This window comes from Neodiprion pinetum, chromosome 5, assembly GCF_021155775.2.
Source record: "Neodiprion pinetum isolate iyNeoPine1 chromosome 5, iyNeoPine1.2, whole genome shotgun sequence".
Lineage (NCBI taxonomy): Eukaryota > Metazoa > Arthropoda > Insecta > Hymenoptera > Diprionidae > Neodiprion > Neodiprion pinetum.
Genome location: NC_060236.1, coordinates 15977682 through 16000435, shown reverse-complemented (window position 1 = coordinate 16000435; position 22754 = coordinate 15977682). Strand labels below are relative to the sequence as shown.

The window sequence follows — 22754 nt, the reverse complement described above, 5'->3', positions numbered from 1 at the left end:
GATGGAGCTGCGATCGAGGGATGCATCAACATAACCTACAATGTTTGAATAAGCCTTTGACGACTGACGTGCGTGTTCCGTATCGTATTTCGTTCACAACACGGTCAAGACCGTGTCCTTGTCGCACCGGGCATCCCTCGATCGCAGCGACGCTAGCGGCTTGACACGTTAAGAGGCCCACGTCGAAACTCAGAGTCGCAAGACCTGTATGTAAGACCGTGATCCGACCGGAACGTCCGTATGTTTTATCGACTATTATTACCAGAGATGAGTAGGGAGATCTCCAACGCTCGGCTTTTCGTGATACCAGCTAGGTTGGAGCGTCGACGTGACACCTAGGCGGCCACGCACCGAAGGTGGCCCATTTCCGACCTGACACCTAGGCGGCCATGCACCGAAGGTGGCCCACAATCGTGCATATATAGATATACTCGGTCGCTCGAGCAAGCGGTTGCAAATCGCATCCTTGTCCCCGCTCGCACAGATATTTCCAGGAATGCAAGAATTGGGATTTTTTTGTTTCAATTATGAATGTCAGCGAATAAAAGTATCTCCAGATTTGATAAATTTTGGATTCAATTAGCGGACGTTAAACCAAAATAATTAACCATTCCCAGCCAGAATACTTTTTTTTTCTTTTTTTTAATAAATATTATTTTTTTATTGATATGAAAATATGTGACGCCTGGTGTTCTCGAATATTTGTATACGCAGTCTATGGAAAAATATACGAAGCCAGCTCGATAACATTTATGCAAAATGTGCAATGGGCAAGTGGTTGGGGGAAATTTTTTTTTTCTCGAACTGAATCTTCCAGAGAACCATCAGCGAATTCGAAGCAAGCTCCATAAACATACCGAGCAAACGCGCGATCACGGACGTAGCTGTGGTGTGGCTGAGTGGATACCACATGAGGATGAATTTTCAATCACAGGTTTTTGCGCGAAGTTTTCCTGTATTTAAGTTAATTACTGCTGCCTTTGCTATAATACTGCATTCAAGTCTTAAACAAAACACTAAAAAATTAGTTAACCAATTAATGTAAAACAAAATGTTAGATTGAGCTTAAAATTTAAGCCGGAGTTACATAAACTAAGATAATTACAAGTGCAATATTGTAAATATTGAGCATTTATTGTTCAGCTAAATAAATATGGTTTCCTCCTCAGAAAAAAAAAAAAAAAACATGAGGATGGAGTGATGCGGGACACGGGTTCGATCGCAGTTCACTCTTTTTTTTTTTTATTTTTAAATTCAATCCCGGCTTTTTTTTTGTATTTTCGGAGAGAAAAAACGAATCAAAGAAAGAAAATTTCAAGAGCCGGTCGATTTTTTCCTTCTTTCCTTTTGCTTTTTTTTTACTGAACCCACCTTTTTTGTAGTGGAGGTAACCCAGAAGAGAGCGCGTTTTGCAATTCTTGCATTCCTGGAAACATTTGTGCGAGCGGGGACAAGGATGCGATTGGCAACCGCTTGCTGGAGCGACCGAGTATATCTATATATGCACGATTGTGGGCCACCTTCGGTGCATGGCCGCCTAGGTGTCAGGTCGGAAATGGGCCACCTTCGTTGCGTGGCCGCCTAGGTGTCACGTCGATGCTCCAACCTAGCTGGTATCACGAAAAGACGAGCGTTGGAGATCTCCCTACTCATCTCTGCTTTTATCAACTAACCAAACTCGAAGTACGAGAACCTTGGAACCATAAGGAATTAAAACAACTGTCTAACTATTTGGAATATCCCCAGATGGAAATAACTATGGCATTCACTAACGCCCGTATTCATAGTCAGTTCTTAAATTTAAGCACGGTCTTAAGTCCTCGTTTACCATGACTTGAGATAGGACTTCAGGGTCTGAAGACCGTGCTTAAATTTAAGAACTTACTATGAATACGGGCCTAATCGAAGCTTCAAAACCATGTTACGAGATCTTCGCACTACAAAGAGCTATAATATCATTATACGTTATTATATATCACCATCATATTAACACCATAATTAACTAACACGATTATATCCAATTATTATATAGCACTCGACAATGCCATTTGTGCATTCGGAGCTGAGAGCTATACTATAAGCAACTTACGCTATACCATATAGCCTGGAGTATAGAAGACTGTAAAACCATAGATAAATATATAACCAATATAATGTAAAGATAGCACTGCTGCAATAACCCATAAGACCAGAGACTGCAAAACCTTCAAAACCGTGAATACTAATTATCCAGCATGAATCATACTCTCCTCCGTAACGCCGTATTGTAGGCAACACGCGCAACTTTTTGAAGGTAATGCAGATCTCCAATGTGGAGCCATACAGAGCTTCATCTAGAGAACACATTAGGAAACTTACCAACGAAACGCTTGAAGGTAAATCAACTCGCAATAAACTCAAAGATGCATACGTGGCAACGCCCAATAATAGGCAACCAACAAACATAAGAAAAACGTTCTAGAAGCTTCCAAGCCGATTTATATCAATATAAGAATTAATAATTACAAAAGTGAATTATATACGAAAGCACACATGTAAACCTGCTCTAAAACTACGAATTATCAAATTGTTAAATACCCTAAATCTGTTAAGATCGTTGTAACACAAACACCTAAGAATATTCGCAGCAGCGCGATTCTAATAATGTTAAGCAAATAGCAACTATGTCTCATAAACAATCGCTATTGTACTCTAGGTGAATAACGACAGTAATCAATTATAATACATATGCAATTTTACATATTTACACGCTATAAAAGTAACAAACGACGAGTAACCAATATGACAATCTTAATATATAGACTTTGTAACGAACAGGATAGTAAGAATATTTAAGAAGTAAACAGGAACTAGAATTCAGCGCATCGTGACCCCGAAAATGCACACGGCACTAACATACACCATGAAACATGGGTCACCTCTAGCGCATACGCACTGCGATTACCATATTAGGAAATAACTGCTAAAATCGGCTCGAGTCCTAACGCCCACTGCGGGGAAGAAGCACGGTAGCCGAGGGGCCAAGGGGAGCTTGCTGCCCCAATAACAAAGCCCACGCAGAATGGAAAATTACAGAGCAACGACCCCGCACCTACACCACCGCACCAGTGCAGCGTTATACCATATGTAAAAACTTGCAATATAGTAATAGCTAATGAACCAAGATCACAGGCGTGCATGCGGCGAAGATTTCGTGTCCTAATTAGAATTCCTAGAAAAAGGGGGAGGTGCGCAAAAGGTGACAAATTCTAAAGAGGGGGATCGTTCTGCGCAACGATCGACCCCTATAAAAACGGCGACCGATCACCCGATCGTCCTCTTGGTTTCTACCACCAGATTCGTCATCTTGTTCCGGTACAGTCTCACGGTAAAATCCTTTTGCCTTTTGCATTTAAACTTTTCATACAACGTTACTCTGCCTCAAAGTCCAGCGAGCTTTCAGCTCCATTTTGTCATATTAATTCAAGATCTTACACTAAGTAACTCCGTTTTTGTGACTTGAAATATTGAACTTATAAAATAAATCCAAGTTAATCAAAGTATCCAAATATATTAGAATCAGTTATTCCGTTAAATCCTCTCACCAATCTACGCTGCAAGTCATCATATCCAGAGTATTCTCAAGAGGTAAGCCAATTAATTAAATCTTTTATCCAATAATTACTCCTTCCTCGGTTCGTTCGATTAGAGCGACAGAATGCCTGTTGATCGGTGTATTTCAATACTTAATCGGTAATTGGTGACCCAAACTACTGATGTGAGTCTAACTGTGGCTGTGTAAATGATTCCGGTGTCTAACATCTGGAAATTTCCATCAGGTACCGTCCGACATCACATCCGCCATTACCGTACTTTCTGGATTGTATCACGATGATCACGATTGTACGGATGCGGTGTTAACTAAGAACTGCGATGATTAAACGATGACTTCAGTCAGCGACGGTGGCAATAGACTATATCTCTATCCAGGGGAGTTTACCGGATTTTGAACGCCTTCGTTTTTAGTTTTTGTTACAATATTAACAATTTTCTTCTCAGTAACGCAGAATGAATTTTTGTCGTTTCAAATAATTTAAGACCAGCGTCACTGCAGCTCTTCTGCATTTCTACGATTTTACGCAAATCATTTTCTTTTTCTTTTTCGTGAACTGAATAATTTTCATCGAGTAAGTGGCAATGGCGGTAAGTTGATCGATAGAAATGATAACGATGGAATGATCCACGCCCAGTCGAGGCAAATTATACATAACATTTACCTACGTATATACATAGATGACTAGGAAAAAAGTTAGCGGTTACGATATGCATTATTATTTAAAAATTCTGGTACATATTCTACAGTTTCGCAAGAGATTATTTTCCGTAATAAACGCAAAACTATTCATGTTTTGTGTTGAGAAATATTATATTTTGTCGTATGCAAACTGATTTCTTGAATATTGTTGGTCACAGCTGAAAAAATGAGTACACAATCGGTGTTAAATATTTTGCCTGTAACAAATGAACCTTTGTCATTAAATTTTGTAATCTAAGAAGTATGTACAGTTATGATGATCCAAAATGTGTACTTGCATTCGATTCATTTGTACTTGTTACTTATAAGTATGTTGAAATAAACATTTGTCATTATTCCATGAACTGTTGCAGAAAAAATTAACAAATTTGCCTTGGTTAATTGTTGATTCAAATGATTATTCATTTACCTGTTTAACCAAGTAAATCGACATTGAGCTTTGATCAACGTCTTATATTATCAGTCATCTAATACTGTGCATGTGAATTTTCTTTCGCGAAGCTTCGCAACAAAATTCACATGTCATGTTAGTCTTATACGTATTTGGCGAAACATGATTATCATGTGCGACAATCTTACACTTCATAGCATTTGCCACTTTATAGAAATCGTAACAGCACTCACAATCACTGATGTTATCACGATCCTGAAAATGTAAACTCGATCTATACGAATTCAACAGTGTGATAGTTTTGTTAGTTAGAGAATAAAATGATTGATTTACTACATGCAGTGCCATGAGCAACGATGTAATATTGAAAGTTTGTTTAATCTGAAAATAAACTGAAAGTGCATAATATTGTAGGCTGTAAAAATTACGTTTGAAATTTAGGGTATTTGGATCAAACATGAAATGAGATGGAAGAATGAATAAAACAAGATTATGTGATTTATTGCAAATAATATAGAATTGGTATAATCATTTATCCTTGCAAAGATGATAATTGATTTTTCGAATGCTATATTGGTAGGAGGCTTTACAAATGATTGTCACATTGTGATAATTATGCGCTCATCCTTCATTCAACGAAACGACATTTTATTTGTTTTCATTGAGTTGAAGTTAGATTCAGGTAGTTATTGGTTTAACAAAGAGTGCCGTATCACAGTTTTCAATGACTACGTGGCACAAGTTTTTTTTATCATGCTTTCCTTGAATATTATGGGGTGCCAAAATTAGGACAATTCATTTCTGAAGATAGATTTCCTTGGATACTATATCTTAGTGTGTAGTTTTAATACAGACAATAAATTGGATCATTGTTGTACTTGAACAATGCTGCATATTGCTCAATAGAATACCTTTGATGTAATGAAATTTTACAATAACAGCCTGCTGCGATACCATTCCAATTAAGGGGTAAGGCCACTGTAACGGTCAAAAAAAAAAGGTTTTTTCACGAATTTTTTGCTTCCAAAATTGAAGGTAATTGAAAAAAAACTTTTAAGGGTGTTATCGGGCATACATTAAACTTTGTTATCAAATTTTTTTACAGCAAAAAAAAACAAAATGGCGGTTCCACAGCTATCTTCCCGGGGCATGTTTTGCTTGCAGGGCTCCGCGGCACGCAGCACCACTGGTGCACTTTTGAATCTAGAACAAAAAAAAAAAAACCATCAATCTAGAGGGTTATAGCTAGAGAATGTCGATCGGATTTTAAAAAGTATCAATTTTTGTGGATTTGGCGTGCGTTTGAAAAAAAAAATTGATTTGTGACGAAAAAAACGGCTAGTTTTTTGTTAATAAAAAATCAATAAATAAAGTTATTGAAAATTCCGATCGACATTCTGGAGATAATGTTAATGTTCACATCTGGTCAAAATTTCAAGTAAAAAAAATTAAAATTGTTCGAGTGATGCTGCGTGCCATTTTGAAAAACCGTGTTTCGAGAAAAACGCATTTAAAGTTTTGCGAATAGTTTTTTATTGGAAAAAATAAAAAAAAGAAGGTAAAAAAAAATTTTACCGTTAGTCTGCAATCACAGCACCATACATTTGTCCTTCGATGGCCAAATTTTCGTCTTCTTCGTCTTTCCTGGTGGATTTTTGGAGCGCGCACGCACTTTTTGCCGCGTCGCTCAGAGATGTCTCCGCGTGCGTAATGCGTTTGGCGTCGGCTTCGATGCAGAAATTATATAACTGTACACCAATTTCCACCTCCAACATCTTGAATATTTGCAAGACGTTGGTAAGGCCGCCATTGAATGTGCAAACAGCGATATCCGTCGCGATATCTAGCACAGTTTTTCCGCTTCAAGATGATTTCGGGGGCCAAACAAAAATTTTTCTCGCGCGGGACCTTTTTTCCTTATTCTAGAGGGTTTAAACTATTTTTGAAGCCAATAAAAAAAAAATCGATTTTTCAGAAAATTTACAGTGGCCTTACCCCTTAAGTTAATCTGCATGATTTACAATGGGCTATTACCCTCTGGCTTTGTCACTCCAGATAATATAATCAAATTGACAACATCAGATATTAGTCTTCAAACATTTTTCTTCAGTCTTTGAAGATTGGCATTCACCACAATTATATTTTGCTCCTAGCAATTGAAAATATTGGATAGGTTATCGAAGAGTAGTTGATAGTAATTGCAGGCATCAGTAAAATACCTGAATCTTGATATTCATTAGTTTTGTGTTTAACAATCAGTTTTGTTCGATCCAATTCAGTTTAAATTGGTCATTTAATTAGTGATAATGTGATTCAGTTCAGTGCGAAGGAAGGCATCACTTCGTTCAAATTTATTTCATGTGCTAACTTGAAGCAATTGAAGGACTAACAGCTATTTTGCTTTTTTGAGACCATTTGTCTTCAAGTTGAAGCATGTAGAATTTTTTGTAATATTTTTCTCTCAATCAAATTTTGTAGGATCGAAAGAGAAGAACAGACGCATGCTACAGGCGTACTCGTGAGGACCCGGCATACAGCATGGTGAAGCTACCACGGCGTAACGAGGCTATTTATGCTGTAACATCAGATAGTTCTGAGTACAATGAGGAGAGAAAAAGAAAAGATCTAATACCAAGTTTGTGGTGTGGTCTGGCGATATTGTTAATATTGTTGATCAATGTGACGTTACATCATTACCTCTACAATGGATTGCCAACGCCACTTACAGTAAATGACTTAGTAGCTGGCAAAGATCTCTTCATCACCGAGAGAGCTAAGTCTGATTTAATTGGGTTGGCAGAAATAGGGGAGAAGGTAGTTGGTAGTTATGAGAATGAAGTTGTGGCTGTAGAGTACCTGACCAATATTTTGCAAGAAATTCAGGCCGAAGCGACAAATAACAAGACTGTCCAAATTGACGTCGCAAGAGGTAGTGGTGCTTATTTTATGTCCAATCGTCGTTCATATACGAACGTTTACCTCAACGTTGGCAATGTCATCGCTAGATTATCAGATGGAGACAATTCCAGTGTGGCTCTACTGGTCAATTGTCATTACGATTCTCAACCTTCCAGTCCAGGTGCAAGTGACAATGGCATAAACTGTGCAGCAATGCTCGAAGTGCTTAGAGTGTTATCCCAAAGTCAAACTACATTGACTCACGATATCATTTTTCTATTCAACGGTGCCGAAGAAAATGGATTGCAAGCGTCTCACGCCTTTGTAACTACTCATCGTTGGGCGGCAGATGTACGCGCATTCCTCAACTACGATTCGGCAGGATTTGGCGGTAGAGAAGCACTTTTTCAATCTGGTCCAAAAGATCCGTGGCTTGACGCATATTATGCCTCCGCTGTTCCTCATCCTCATGCGTCGGCAGTTATCACTGACTTGTTTGAAAGTGGCTTGGTCCCATCTGATACCGATTTTAGGATATTTCGAGATTTTGGAAACCTTCATGGCCTGGATATGGCCTATTACACAGGTGGCCACGTATACCATACGCTGTATGACGATTATCAAATAATCCCAGATGGATGCTATCAACACACCGGAGACAACATGCTGGCACTAATTAAAGCCCTAGGTAATGCACCAGAACTTTTGGAAAGTTCTGTCGAGGGTAATTCAGTATACTATGATTTCCTGGGATTGTTTGTTATTCGATATTCAACGACAATTGCGATTATACTGAATGTATTGACGGCACTTTTGGCTCTTGCTTCACCTTTCTGGCCAACTCCGGGATGCAGCATCAAAGACAAGGCAAAAAGTCTTGGAATAAGCTTCCTCTTCCAGATGTTGGGGATTCTATTGGGATTTGGACTATCTGTCTTTTTTGGCATGCTGCTTGACTGGACAGATAATGCAATGAGCTGGTACAGTAATCCAGGGCTATTGATTGGATTGTTCGTTGTACCGACTATGCTTCCGATGCTGGGTGTTAATTGGGCGATGACTGCTCAACCTATAGAACAGGTGATCTCAGTTAGTTCGGCAATTTTGCTTAATTTTTTATTTTATAGAAATTGAATCGATTACTTAAAGTTGATAATATTATTAGATAATTTGATGCAAAGAATTACCGATTGGTGATGTTTTTTAAAAAAAATTTCATCTGACCAGGTAAATAAGTTAAAAGTTTCACAGGTAAAAATTTGACTCTGCTGTTACTTATAAAGATATTTAATTTTCAGAGCCGTTTAGGTACTGGACAACGAGTACAGCTAAATACACAGGCCGTAGGAATGTTATGGGCAATCATTCTGATTGCATTGACAATTTATGGTTTGAAATCAGCATACGTAATAGCTATAATTGTTGGATTTGTATCTGCAGCCAACATTATTACTTCAATATTGAAGCTGCAAAGACTTGGTTAGTGTATAAGAAATCTTAGTACTCCAAATTTCAATTTTCATTTAATTCATTGAATATAGTAACAAATTACATGATCTTCATCCGTTCGTTCAATTTCTAATAGTTAATCTAATCAAGCGATTTGAATGAAACCTTGAATAGGTGACAAGATTACGTTAATTTTCTGGACAGTGTTTACATCTTGAGGATGGCTTGAAATAAGAAAAATTTGCCAATGAAAGTTTATTCATTAAATTATTCATTTTTAATACTATCTTTACTTTTAGTCAGAGTTTGGCTCGCGATTTTTATCGGCGTTGGGCTCTTCATTCCAACTCTGTATTTACTTTGGCTCGGATCGATGACGACCAGTTTTTTACCAATAATGGGAAGATCAGGATCTGATATTACTCCTGATCTCTACATATCCCTGATTATGGCTGCGATCACTTCAGTGATTGGCTGTTTTTGGGCGCCTTTGATAGCTGTCGTTCGAAGGCCACAGGTTTTAGTACTTGGGTTTTCATTAGCTGCTGTTATCACTATCTTAGCAGCTACTGTCACGACGTATGGTTTTCCATACACAGTTGATCGCACAAGCCCAAAGCCACAACGGTTTTGCCTTATTGTAAGTTCCTGTCAAATCTACTTGTTCATACACTTTCAAGTTTCAACAATTGGTACTAAATTATTCTTTGGCTTGTACTCGTAGTTTTACTCAATCAGGATACAAACTCCCGAGTCCTTATCAATACTTGCAACTGACTAATATAACCTGAACGTGTGATTTCAGCATACAGAAAGAACTATGTATGATATTAATGGGAATGTAACGTACAATGATGGGGGATTCTGGATTCAAAATCTAGATCGGAACGGTCCCAGAACAGTTGAGAAGTACATATCTGAATACAGCAATGCTACGACCGTAGCAGATGCGTGCCTGGATACAATCTACTGTGGACTTCCAATCTGGAATGGTAGAGAAATGGGCATGTTGTGAGTTTTCATGCTGTTCAGAGGGATCTTTTATATTGCAAAGACATGTATTGGGCCATAAAGATTAAAGTCCCTAATTTATCAGAAAGTACGTAATCATATTCTATTATTACTTCATTCCAGAAATAAGAGCTTTTGGATACCAAATGAAGTGCCAACTGTTCAGTTGTATCAACCGTCGGCACTTTTAGGTGTTTGGAATGACACAACTACAGAATCAAGGCGGCTATATCTGAATCTGACAGGGCCCGACCATATGAGACTAGTGTTTGCGCCGAGAGATGGTGTAACTTTATCCAACTGGTCATTGCTCGAAGAAGTTCCTACATCAACTACGTGGAATGAGAGATCGGTTTATTTTGTGCTTCACGATTATGCGATAGAACCGGAAACTACTGTAGAAATTTGGTTAGACTTAGTGGTGGGTATTTTATCATGTTTTTTCCAGTAGTTCTAATAGTTATTTGGTTTATAATTGAAATATAAAATTCAAGCTACCATTATTTTCTTATAGGTTTCGGATGGAGTAAATCCAGTTATTGATATCTCTCTAAATGCTCATTATGTACACAACACAACAAGTGCGAGCACACCTTATGCCTCCATTCTTAAACAGTTGCCACTGTGGGTTGCTCCGCTCCATTGGTCATCAACTTACAAATCTTACATTTTTTAGAGAAAAGAAAGTTTTATTTTAGTTACTGGTTTTTTTTATTTAACTGGGGCCTGAGAACACAACTCAAATATAGTTTAATTAACTAGAAGTATATGACTTGACATGAAGCTTTAAACTTAACTTGAAAAGACAAGACTTTATTCTGATTTCGGGACAACTTTTCCGGAATAGAGAAGGTCGTGATAGCTCAGTACGTGATAAATTTCAGTGTTAATGGTAAGAGATATGATTGTTTCATACCAGTATAAATGTGAGTCTGTATGTCGGATATTTAGTCTGAATCAAAGGTTTAGGGGATGCAACCACCACATAACATTAAAAAGTTTTGACACTATCTTTTGATAGGATCAGTCCCCATTCCTGTTAAATAGGACGAATGTTACATCGCTAGATAGATTCTCAAAAAGGTACTGAGTTACCTTGTTATTCTCAAAAGACGTTACGAAGAATGAATGAACGACTGTTATAAGCACGACGTGTAGCAACGTGTACAATTATAAGAGAAAAGGAATGCTTTTTGTAATTCATTTTTATTCGAAATGTAAGCTATTTATCACTTACGCCAGATGCTCATGTTCACTTAAGCAAATAATCATTATTCATTATGAATTAATAAGTAATAAAAATTCGATAGTTTGTTGATATTTTACAGTTTTTGCTTTTCCTTCTTTGCCTGTTCAACAATTGCTTCTAGTCGATCGTGTTCAGCAATCAATGCCTCCACTTCAGATGCTGGTAGAATACGGGTCTTTGTTTTTCTCAGCACCGCCGTTGCCAGTGACGTAACTAAGGCATTAGAGGCAATGTACAAGAACACAAGAATCTACGTGAAGGGCTCAGATAAGGTCGAAACCTTAAGACCATACTTCAACGACATAGGAAACCTGGATGACCACGGTTGCCCGCCCTTAGCGGCGATTAAAGAAAGCGGAGTACCCTGCATCCAACACTCTTTTATGGATTTTAAATTCAACTGTTCACTCTGCAATGTCACAGCATTACTTCACTGAATGAAACAATCCTTCCGCGAGCCAGTAAACTACGACAAATGGACAAACGAACCTAATCGGCTCCCACAAATAGTAATGCCAAGCTGTCAACGACAACAAGGGGCACCGAAACGGGAAACACCGAAACGGGAGGTGCCCAAGTCATATGAGAAAATGGCCCTGAATTTACTGGGACACATCGTTAACACGATCGAAAAAGTTTGCAACGATCCCGAATAAAACCAACACCCCGTCTAAACCCAAGGAACATGCGACCTGCCGAAACTACAACCTGTAACTAGCACCATCAAAATGCAGCTCCTACAACTCACCGAATACTCAGAGGCACGAATCACGCAATGCAAAGTAGAGATACATCGATCGATCTTTCACTGCGGAATGCATTCGCATATTTCGGCAACTAGCAACGGACAACTCGAATATATACACTTTGTATCAAAAGAAGAATGCATACAAATGCACCTGTACAAATCGTGGAGATTTGGAGTTAATAGCATTATATCCTTATTAAAACCAAATGGAACAACGACAAAAACTATATCACTTGGCGGAGCAACGAATTTTGACGGGACTTGCGAAGGCATACAATACTCCGACGAATATGGAACATGGAGCGACATAATAGTCCAAGGATACGTAAAGATCAGTCTAGCCGAATATACTGCAAAAATAAACCTAAATTCAAATAAAATTATATTTCGATCTGGAACAACGTGTGACTTCAGCAACGGTAATTGCGTAGACAATGAAGGAGGAAACACGTTTTGGGAAACCTTGCCAAAGGATTCCTGTCAACTGGACCGATACGACGTCTTATACGAAGGCAGAGCCATAAAAATCAAAAAGAGCGATGAAACCTATGACGAAGTATATACAGTTACCACTCAAGACATAACCTTCGCCTTTTCGAAGAAAGGACGTCAACAATTATGCGGGTACGAGTTGATTCGAACCGAACACTCGAAACTACTCATCATCGAAGAACCGACTACAAACGCGTTCACTCACAAAAAACCCATAGCAACCAGCAACTTGGGCATTTTCACCTAAGTAAACTCAAAATTCGTATACGTGGAAAGACATATGAGAATGCAGATGTCAGCATTATACCGAGACGTACTCTCGCAGAAATGCAAATTGGAACAACAAGTTTTACGGAACTTATTGACAACCGCAGCCCGAACGCCCGACGACTTCGCGCACCAATTAATGAAAGGACCAGGCTACATGGCAACAATAGCAGGAGAAGTAATCCATATAATCAAATGCATACCAGTCGACGTAAAAGTTAGAAAGACGGAGAACTGTTACCAAGAATTACCGGTATTCAGAGCAAACACCAGCATGTTTGTATCACCGAAGAGCCGCATGTTGTTAAAAACCGGAGTACAGATAGAATGTAACCCTTTCATCCCAGTAATGTTCAACCTCGATAAGAAATGGTGTAAACTACTACCAGAATTGACCGAATCAGTGAAACCAGGCACAATAGAACCTTTGACCACACCAACATGGAAATACATTAACCCCAATAACCTAGCAACCAGCGGAATCTACTCCACGGAAGATCTGGAACGACTGAGAGATCATATCATGTTCCCAGCAGAGAGATCTGGAATACTAAACGACATGGCAAGAGGGATGTCGGGACAAACCATAGCCAACCAACAATTATCTATCATGCAATTCCTAACCGAAGAAGCAATGCAAAAAATAGCCAAGAACACATGGACAAAGATGTAGGGTTGGTTCGTAAGCTTCGGCACCCTCACCGCAGGAGGAATCGGAATTTGGGTAACCATCCAAATAACCAAATTCATCCTCGACACAATAATCCATGGATATGCTCTGAAAAATGCCTACGGGTGCAGCTTTCACATGCTTGGAGCCATATGGAATTCCCTGACCAACCTGCTCTTACATTTAGCCCGACAAAAACAAGAGAATGATACGGAATCCAAAGGACCATCTAACAATCAAATTAAACCGCCGCCAGAACCAAAACCGTTAGATATATCCTGGCACCAAGAACAACCAAAACCGAAACACTGCTCCGGAATCCCCGAAATACACATGGATATGTCAATCAAACACGAATACGCGATACCTGGATCCTTCAAGCAAGAAGTACCAACGCCAAAACCTACGGTCACGCAATATTATGAACCAATGGGAAACAACACGAGAAATGTTAACCAGACTGAATCAACAACAAAAGGAAACGGAGGATACAAAACACCCGAAGGAATGCCGATACCCATATATCCCAATTTAAACATGAAACCAAACAACGCAGCACACTCATCAACCCAAATACCAATTGCAAAAAACGTCTCAACATCAACGATGGACCCCAAGGACAATCAAAATACCGTATTGATTCAAAAACCTACAGCACCCAACGACCGTCAGGAAGAATGATCGAGCAGCGGCTCGCCATTCTTGCATAAAGGGGGAGGTGTAACATCCGACCGGAACGTCTGTATGTTTTATCGACTATTATTACCGCATGTTACTTTTATCAACTATCCAAACTCGAAGTACGAGAATCTTGTAACCATAAGGAATTAAAACAACTGTCTAACTATTTGGAATATCCCTAGATGGAAATAACTATGACATTCACTAACCAAAGCTTAAAAACCATGTTACGAGATCTTCGCACTACAAAGAGCTATAATATCATTATACGTTATTATATATCACCATCATATTAACACCATAATTAACTAACACGATTATATCCAATTATTATATAGCACTCGACAATGCCATTTGTGCATTCGAAGCTGAGAGCTATACTATAAGCAACTTACGCTATACCATATGGCTTGGAGTATAGAAGACTGTAAAACCATAGATCACGGTTTTACATACAGGTCTGGTAACTCCGGCACTTTTGAGTGGTAGGGGGTGTCACCGTTAGTGAGGCACACGGTCCTGTTTCCTATCTATCCGCTAGAGGCGCCATTGGCCCGGGGTATGATAGATATAGATATATACCGATAAGATAACCTGCTCATCGAAGTTTTTGACAGTTCATAACTCAGTGTAAAGTGTGTAAACGGTGGATCATCTACACAAGATCTCAAGCTGTCTTAAAAGTTGTGAGCCCTCGCTTGATGTTTATGGATTTTATTGACTTAAACATTTGAGGATTCCGTTAAAATAAAACAATTATCACGCCCACCATGGAATGCTAGTAAACATCTCAATCATTTTTTATTCGCATCTTTCTTCATTTTTGAGTGTTATTCAGGATTGTTGATTCCGAAAAATCAGCTGTTCGGATCTGATTTATGATTGGCTCACCCCGAGGGAACAGCGCTGCAGACGGCGAAGACGAGAACCACGGTTTTTCCTCATTATCTGAGTCATTCCCCACCCTACTAGTTTCCGGACCTGTATGTAAGACCGTGCCATAGATAAATGTATAACCAATATAATGTAAAGATAGCACTGCTGCAATAATCCATAAAACCAGAAAGTGCAAAACCTTCAAAACCGTGAATACTAATTATCCAGCATGAATCATACTCTCCTCCGTAACGCCGTATTGTAGGCAACACGCGCAACTTTTTGAAGGCAATGCAGATCTCCAATGTGGAGCCATACAGAGCTTCATCTAGAGAACACATTAGGAAACTTACCAACGAAACGCTTGAAGGTAAATCAACTCGCAATAAACTCAAAGATGCATACGTGGCAACGCCCAATAATAGGCAACCAACAAACATAAGAAAAACGTTCTAGAAGCTTCCAAGCCGATTTATATCAATATAAGAATTAATAATTACAAAAGAGAATTATATACGAAAGCACACATGTAAACCTGCTCTAAAACTACGAATTATCAAATTGTTAAATACCCTAAATCTGTTAAGATCGTTGTAACACAAACACCTAAGAATATTCGCAGCAGCGCGATTCTAATAATGTTAAGCAAATAGCAACTATGTCTCATAAACAATCGCTATTGTACTCTAGGTGAATAACGACAGTAATCAATTATAATACATATGCAATTTTACATATTTACACGCTATAAAAGTAACAAACGACGAGTAACCAATATGACAATCTTAATATATAGACTTTGTAACGAACAGGATAGTAAGAATATTTAAGAAGTAAACAGGAACTAGAATTCAGCGCATCGTGACCCCGAAAATGCACACGGCACTAACATACACCATGAAACATGGGTCACCTCTAGCGCATACGCACTGCGATTACCATATTAGGAAATAACTGCTAAAATCGGCTCGAGTCCTAACGCCCACTGCGGGGAAGAAGCACGGTAGCCGAGGGGCCAAGGGAGGCTTGCTGCCCCAATAACAAAGCCCACGCAGAATTGAAAATTACAGAGCAACGACCCCGCACCTACACCACCGCACCAGTGCAGCGTTATACCATATGTAAAAACTTGCAATATAGTAATAGCTAATGAACCAAGATCACAGGCGTGCATGCGGCGAAGATGTCGTGTCCTAATTAGAATTCCTAGAAAAAGGGGGAGGTGCGCAAAAGGTGACAAATTCTAAAGAGGGGGATCGTTCTGCGCAACGATCGACCCCTATAAAAACGGCGACCGATCACCCGATCGTCCTCTTGGTTTCTACCACCAGATTCGTTATCTTGTTCCGGTACAGTCTCGCGGTGAAATTATTTTGCCTTTTGCATTTAAACTTTTCATACAACGTTACTTTGCCCAAAAGTCCAGCGAGCTTTCAGCTCCATTTTGTCATATTAATTTAATATCTTACACTAAGTAAATCCGTTTTTGTGACTTGAAATATTGAACTTATAAAATAAACCCAAGTTAATCAAAGTATCCAAATATATTAAAATCAGTCATTCCGTTAAATCCTCTCACCAATTTACGCTGCAAGTCATCATAACCAGATTATTCTCAAAAGATAAGCCAATTAATTAAATCTTTTATCCAATAATTACTCCTTCCTCGGTTCGTTCGATTAGAGCGACAGAATGCCCGTTGTCAGGTGTATTTCAATACTTTATCGGTATTGGTGACCCAAACTACTGATGTGAGTCTAACTGTAGCTGTGTGAACGATTCCGGTGTCTAACATCTGGAAATTTCCACCAGGTACCGTTCGACATCACAAAGGCATGGAGACTAGAGTACAGGAGTCCGATCTTGGTACATTTTATCTGGCATCAAAAATCCGTACAATAAGGCTTGCGCTAGCTGACGCTGAACGGCGTTGATATCTCAAAGATCCGACGAGTGGTGGGGAGACTAGACCGAGATGGGTAAAAACACACACGAGAGCAAAAATGAGACACTTTTAATTTTCAAGTGATCTTTCTCCCAAATACCTCAATTAAATGGAAAATTGAATATTGAGGCTGTTCACGTGTAACACTTTCGCAGAGGTTACACTGTCCATTTTTTCTTTCATGAAACCGTCTTCCCCAAAAATTTATAACTAGTTTGTGAGGTCATGTTGATCCTCAACCTTTACTCATTTTTTTGATGGAGATACTCAATTAAAAAGCATCATATTTTTACTATCTTTGCTAAGTGATATGCGGTCAATTTTATATCCTACTTTAATATAATGACGATAATCAACACTTTTTCCACATAAATTAACACGGTCACGCGTGCTTTACAATATGCTCTTTCAGGTGAGGGGCAATTTCATTTCGGTCCCGATGGATGTTTATATATATATTAGACTGGGCCAAAAAAATTGACTATTTTTTTTTTTGAAAAATATATTGAGAATATCATTCAGTAGGGCAAAAAAAAAATTCATGAAATTTTAAGCCCTTAATATTAACTTTAAAAGGTCTATCATCGCTATTTTTGATTTTTAGTAATAATTTGATGTTTTACGTCAGAACTGTCGAAATATTGAAGTGAAAAAATTTATGTCCACTTATCCCTTTATAAAATTAAATTCCCTACAAAAAAGGTCTGATTATAGATTTTTGTCAGACAAGCCGTTTCCGAGTAATTAAGCTTAATAAATTGATATAATTTCTCGATTAATTCTCGATTAATTCTCGAAAAATTATATCAATTTATTAAGCTTGATTACTCGATTAATTCTCGATTAATTCTCGAGAAATTATATCAATTTATTAAGCTTAATTACTCGGAAACGGCTTGTCTGACAAAAATCTATAATCAGACCTTTTTTGTAGGGAATTTAATTTTATAAAGGGATAAGTGAACATAAATTTTTTCACTTCAAAATTTCGACAGATCTGACCTAAAACATCAAATTATCACTAAAAATCAAAAATAGCGATGATAGACCTCTTAAAGTTAATATTAAGGGCTTAAAATTTCATGAAATTTTTTTTTTGCCATACTGAATGATATTCGCAATATATTTTTCAAAAAAAAAAAAAAAATGGGTGCGTGTACTTATGTACGCGCGTGAGAAGTTATACTTCTTTGGCATCATTAAAAAACAATAAAACAAATAACGGATGTCTTACATTATATTTAAATAATCTATTAAATTTTTGTCACGAACTTTTTATTAAATGTTCTATTAAATTTATTTCTTTATTTTGTAAATATTAAAAAACCAATAATAAATATTCAACATTGATAATTTGATAATATTTAGTATTAATTATATCAAGTAATGATATTTTAATTTATATCAATAAATAATACATACGGATAACTAACCTCAATTATATTGGAGCACTTGAAAAAGTATTTTAGCACAATTTTTTCACTAATATTCACATATAGTAAATAATATTAATCCAAATATTCAATTTAAATCACTACTGAATATATTTTATTGCCACATATATAATTCGCACTTGTATGAAAATAAAACACGTGTTGTGACTGTAAAAACTAAAACCATGTGGATAAATATTTAGCTTTTTTTCGAGACTTAATGAATTCGGTTGAGTGGGCAACTTCATCCTGTTAATTTTGTGTTACAGTTTTGTGTTACAGTGATGCGCGCGCATCCTGAAATTTCACTCTCATCAGTTTTTCATAACGCGCCTAAAGAAGTATAACTTCAAAAAAATAGTCAATTTTTTTGGCCCAGTCTAATATACATATATATATAGTCAATTCTTACCAACTTCACTTCGGAACCTTACGATGACAACGCTGCTTTTGATGAAATCTCAAACTATTGAACGATAAATTTTCGAGCACGAGTTTTTCGTATGCTCCCCAATAGAGATGGGACTCCTGTACTCTAGGCCGTGTTCGAAAATTGACTGACAGTACTGTCAGCAATCTTTTATCTCTTTTGCGCTGCCGAGTTCATGGACAACTCTGTCTCTGTCCTAGGGAATTTTTAGTACTGGCAGTCAATTTACGAACACGGTCCTAGTCTGCATACATGAAGAAGTAGGGGAGAAGACATATCTCCGCGCTAAAAAAGTGGGCCACATTCTGGTTGGAAATTTGTCGTTCCAATACCGCCGCTCGCAGCGCTGGATTCGTCTGGCGCATTGGCAATTTGAACGCACTATACGCGCGTCAAAGAAAATAGCGCCTGCTGGTTGGCAACACAAAATAAACAGTCAAACTCTCACAGACGCCATCTTAACGCTTTGTTATCGGAAATTTATTGTGTAATATTAAATGTTACTATCTGTTGATAATTAACCCCTTCGCAGCTCTGTATAAAAAAAGTTTCATCAATTTCGCAATTTTGGCATATATTTATGCTTGAAAGGCAAAGTTAATGAGAGAAATATTTATGTCGGTATTTTCGGCTCATATACCGTATGTCCATGAGGAACGTGCGCATCTTATGCGTATGCGTTAAGTCGTTTGAATCTTATTGGCTGACAGTTACCGTGTGATTGAGTAGCCAACGTAATGCCAATCGCGACTTTCAGGAACTCGGAAGAGGTTATGTTCTCAAGGGAAGCGCGAAGTTTTGGTAAAGTATTTTGTTACTCATAACTTTCGGATTACAGTGATAAATTGACCGTCGAAGGAATCCGATGATTTGATTAACACGATTAACGTGTGTCTGATTTATTTTACTTCGGATCAGCTCCGAAACGACGAACTGTTTTTCGTAACAACACCGACAGCAGTTGCCCACAGGTAACGGTGAGCTCCTATGGACATTTTCTGACGGTCGCGATTGGTATTGCGTCGGCTGCTCAATCAGACGGTAACTGTCAGCCAAGGAGCATTAAAGAGAAGCACAATCTCTGACTACGAATATGGTGCCTTTTTTCATATAGCATCCAGGTAGCGTTCCGATCGCTCAAGACCCTCCACGTCCGGCATAGCGGCCATGTTGAAGACAATTTGCAAATGACGGTTTCCGCGTTGGCGTTAGAGGTACGGAGCCACGGAACATTAAAGGTATATATTTCCCGTCAGTCGTCTACGTCACAGTCCAATTTTAGCAGATGATTTTCAACAAGTTTCTCTTGCGTGGACCATTATGTTCAATTTGGTTGGTTTTATATATCAATCGCGTAGACTTCATTTCCGGGTTTGTATTTTCCGCCCACCACCGATATTAGGGGTCTGGGCCGATTACAGCGCTACCCACCGGCAGATTTTTTTGGAACCACTTTTCGACCGATATCCAACCAAGATAGTGCTCCTCTTTAATGTTCCGTGGTCAGGAGCAGCTAATAGAAAACGGTCTGCGAGAGCAGGCCAAAAATGTATCCACCTAATAGAAAGAGACAGATAACGGTACGGGACTGTTCGTGTCTTTGTTCAGCTATGTTTATGAGATATTTAGTCAATAGAGGTCTTATCAAGAGACAGCGATTGCGCCAATAAAGTTAACGCTAACAGTGCTTTACCTCGCTTGCACAATGGTGCACATGTTCTGTGCATTGCTTAGGCGAGAATACGCGGTCCGTTCTCTATGTCGATGAGTTTGACAGTATGCGCTCGTAGAGCGTCGATTATCCCAGACGTCAATTATCCGAATGATGATTTGGTTTAAACGAAACGTCAATTATCCGAAAGATTATTTAGTCCCTGGTTTTTCGAATAACAGGCCGAGCTTTCGTTGTGAAATAAAGGAAAATTGTGGACTTTTTTACAAAGAAGTAAGCATAAACTTGCCACTTAAAAAATTTTTAATATTAGTATAGACACTTGTTTTTCAATACGTATATTTTATACACTATATGTTCTATTACGTAAGCCTTCAAATTTTACACAGGTGTTACACTAGGATTGCGTTCGTGGAGCACCCTTTAAGCGCTTTAAGCATTTTCTGCCGTTCGACTTGTCGCTCACAGCAATCGTAAGCGTTAGCATGGACACTCGGAATCACGGAACTGGAACGCTTACAAATGCTGACTCTGGCGAGGTGGGGCAGTGTGAGCGTTACGGTCAATTTACAACGCCAAATCGAACGGCGTGAGCGTTAGCGAACATAAGCGCGCTAGTCCCAAGTCGAACGGGTCCGTAAACGTTAGCGCTCAAAGCAGGGATGAGTAGGGAGATCTCCAACGCTCGGCTTTTCGTGATACCAGCTAGATTGGAGCGTCGACGTGACACCTAGGCGGCCACGCACCGAAGGTGGCCCATTTCCGACCTGACACCTAGGCGGCCATGCACCGAAGGTGGCCCACAATCGTGTATATATAGATATACTCGGTCCCTCGAGCAAGTGGTTGCCAATCGCATCCTTGTCCCCGCTCGCACAGATGTTTCCAGGAATGCAAGAATTGGGATTTTTTTGTTTCAGTTATGAATGTCAGCGAATAAAAGTATCTCCAGATTTGATAAATCTTGGAATCAATTAGCGGACGCTGAACCAAATTAATTAACTATTCCCAGTCCGAATACTTTTTTTTTTTTTTTTAATATATATTATTTTTTTATTGATATGAAAATATGTGACGCCTGGTATTCTCGAATATTTGTGCACGCAGTCTATGGAAAAATATACGAAGCCAGCTCGATAACATTTATGCAAAATGTGCAATGGGCAAGTGGTTGGGGGAAATTTTTTTTTTCTCGAACTGAATCTTCCAGAGAAGCATCAGCGAATTCCAAGCAAGCTCCATAAACATACCGAGCAAACACGCGCTCGCGGACGTAGCTGTGGTGTGGCTGAGTGGATACCACATGAGGATGAATTTTCAATCACAGGTTTTTGCGCGAAGTTTTCCTGTATTTCAGTTAATTACTGCTGCCTTCGTTATGATACTGCATTCAAGTCGTAAACAAAACACTAAAAAATAAGTTAACCACTTAATGTAAAACAAAATGTTAGATCGAGCTTAAAATTTAAGCCGGAGTTACATAAACTAAGATAATTACAAGTGCAACATTGTAAATATTGTACATTTATTGTTCACCTAAATAAATATGGTTTCCTCCTCAAAAAAAAAAAAAAAATGAGGATGGAGTGATGCGGGACACGGGTTCGATCGCAGTTCACTCTTTTTATTTTTTTTTAAATTCAATCCCGGCTTTTGTTTTAGTATTTTCGGAGAGAAAAAACAAATGAAAGAAAGAAAATTTCCAGAGCCGGTCGATTTTTTCCTTCTTTCCTTTTGCTTTTTGTTTTACTGAACCCACCCTTTTTGTAGTGGGGGTAACCCAGAAGAGAACAAATAATTGGAACAATAAAATTCCGAGTGTGAATCGATTTGTTCCTCGTTTTTGGCGCCTCTTTTTTAATAAGGAAAAGTTTTGACAGTAATGAAAAATAGAGATTACTAAAATCAAATGTATTGTTTTTTAATAACACCGGCCCACAAAAAAAAAAAAAGTGGTCTGTACTTTTGACCGGACCTACCTATCTTTATGTATTTTGACGCGCTGAATCCGAATCTGGAGTCAGTTTTGCCCGTACACCCTCAAAATTTTGAGTAAATTGCAAAAGACCATAAAAATCGCCAAAAATTAGCAGTTTTGGTAAGAAAAAAATTTGTGGAACTATAGACCAAGTATGATTTTTATGCATTTTGGTCCGCTAAACCCAAATCTGAAGTTTATTCAACCATAAGCCTTTTAAAATTTAATTGGGTCAGTGTTATTAAAAAACAACACATTTGTTTTTAGTAA

General features: G+C 38.4%; 1 protein-coding gene and 1 long non-coding RNA gene across 4 annotated transcripts; one reads left to right on the top strand and one right to left on the bottom strand.

The window, feature by feature from the left end:
* Nucleotides 1-3542: 3542 nt before the first annotated feature.
* LOC124219244 (endoplasmic reticulum metallopeptidase 1-like) lies at nucleotides 3543-11125 on the top strand. 3 transcript variants are annotated; one of them, XM_046626555.2, is made up of 8 exons: nucleotides 3543-3627; nucleotides 3819-4182; nucleotides 7164-8672; nucleotides 8882-9062; nucleotides 9332-9672; nucleotides 9838-10043; nucleotides 10167-10464; nucleotides 10558-11125. In XM_046626555.2, exons 2-8 carry the CDS (start codon nucleotides 4177-4179, stop codon nucleotides 10717-10719), a joined length of 2703 nt encoding a protein of 900 aa, XP_046482511.1. In that variant the 5' UTR covers nucleotides 3543-3627; nucleotides 3819-4176; the 3' UTR covers nucleotides 10720-11125. The 3 variants fall into 3 exon arrangements, with proteins under 3 accessions (XP_046482511.1, XP_046482509.1, XP_046482510.1); XM_046626553.2 differs by lacking the exons at nucleotides 3543-3627; nucleotides 3819-4182 and adding an exon at nucleotides 4232-4326; XM_046626554.2 differs by lacking the exons at nucleotides 3543-3627; nucleotides 3819-4182 and adding an exon at nucleotides 4233-4326 and having other exon boundaries at nucleotides 7164-8663.
* Nucleotides 4296-10013, bottom strand: LOC138191003 (uncharacterized). Its single transcript, XR_011177206.1, has 3 exons — nucleotides 9883-10013; nucleotides 6261-8652; nucleotides 4296-5888 (listed from the first exon to the last, which is right to left on the bottom strand). It is a non-coding gene; the product is annotated as an uncharacterized lncRNA (long non-coding RNA).
* Nucleotides 11126-22754: the final 11629 nt, after the last annotated feature.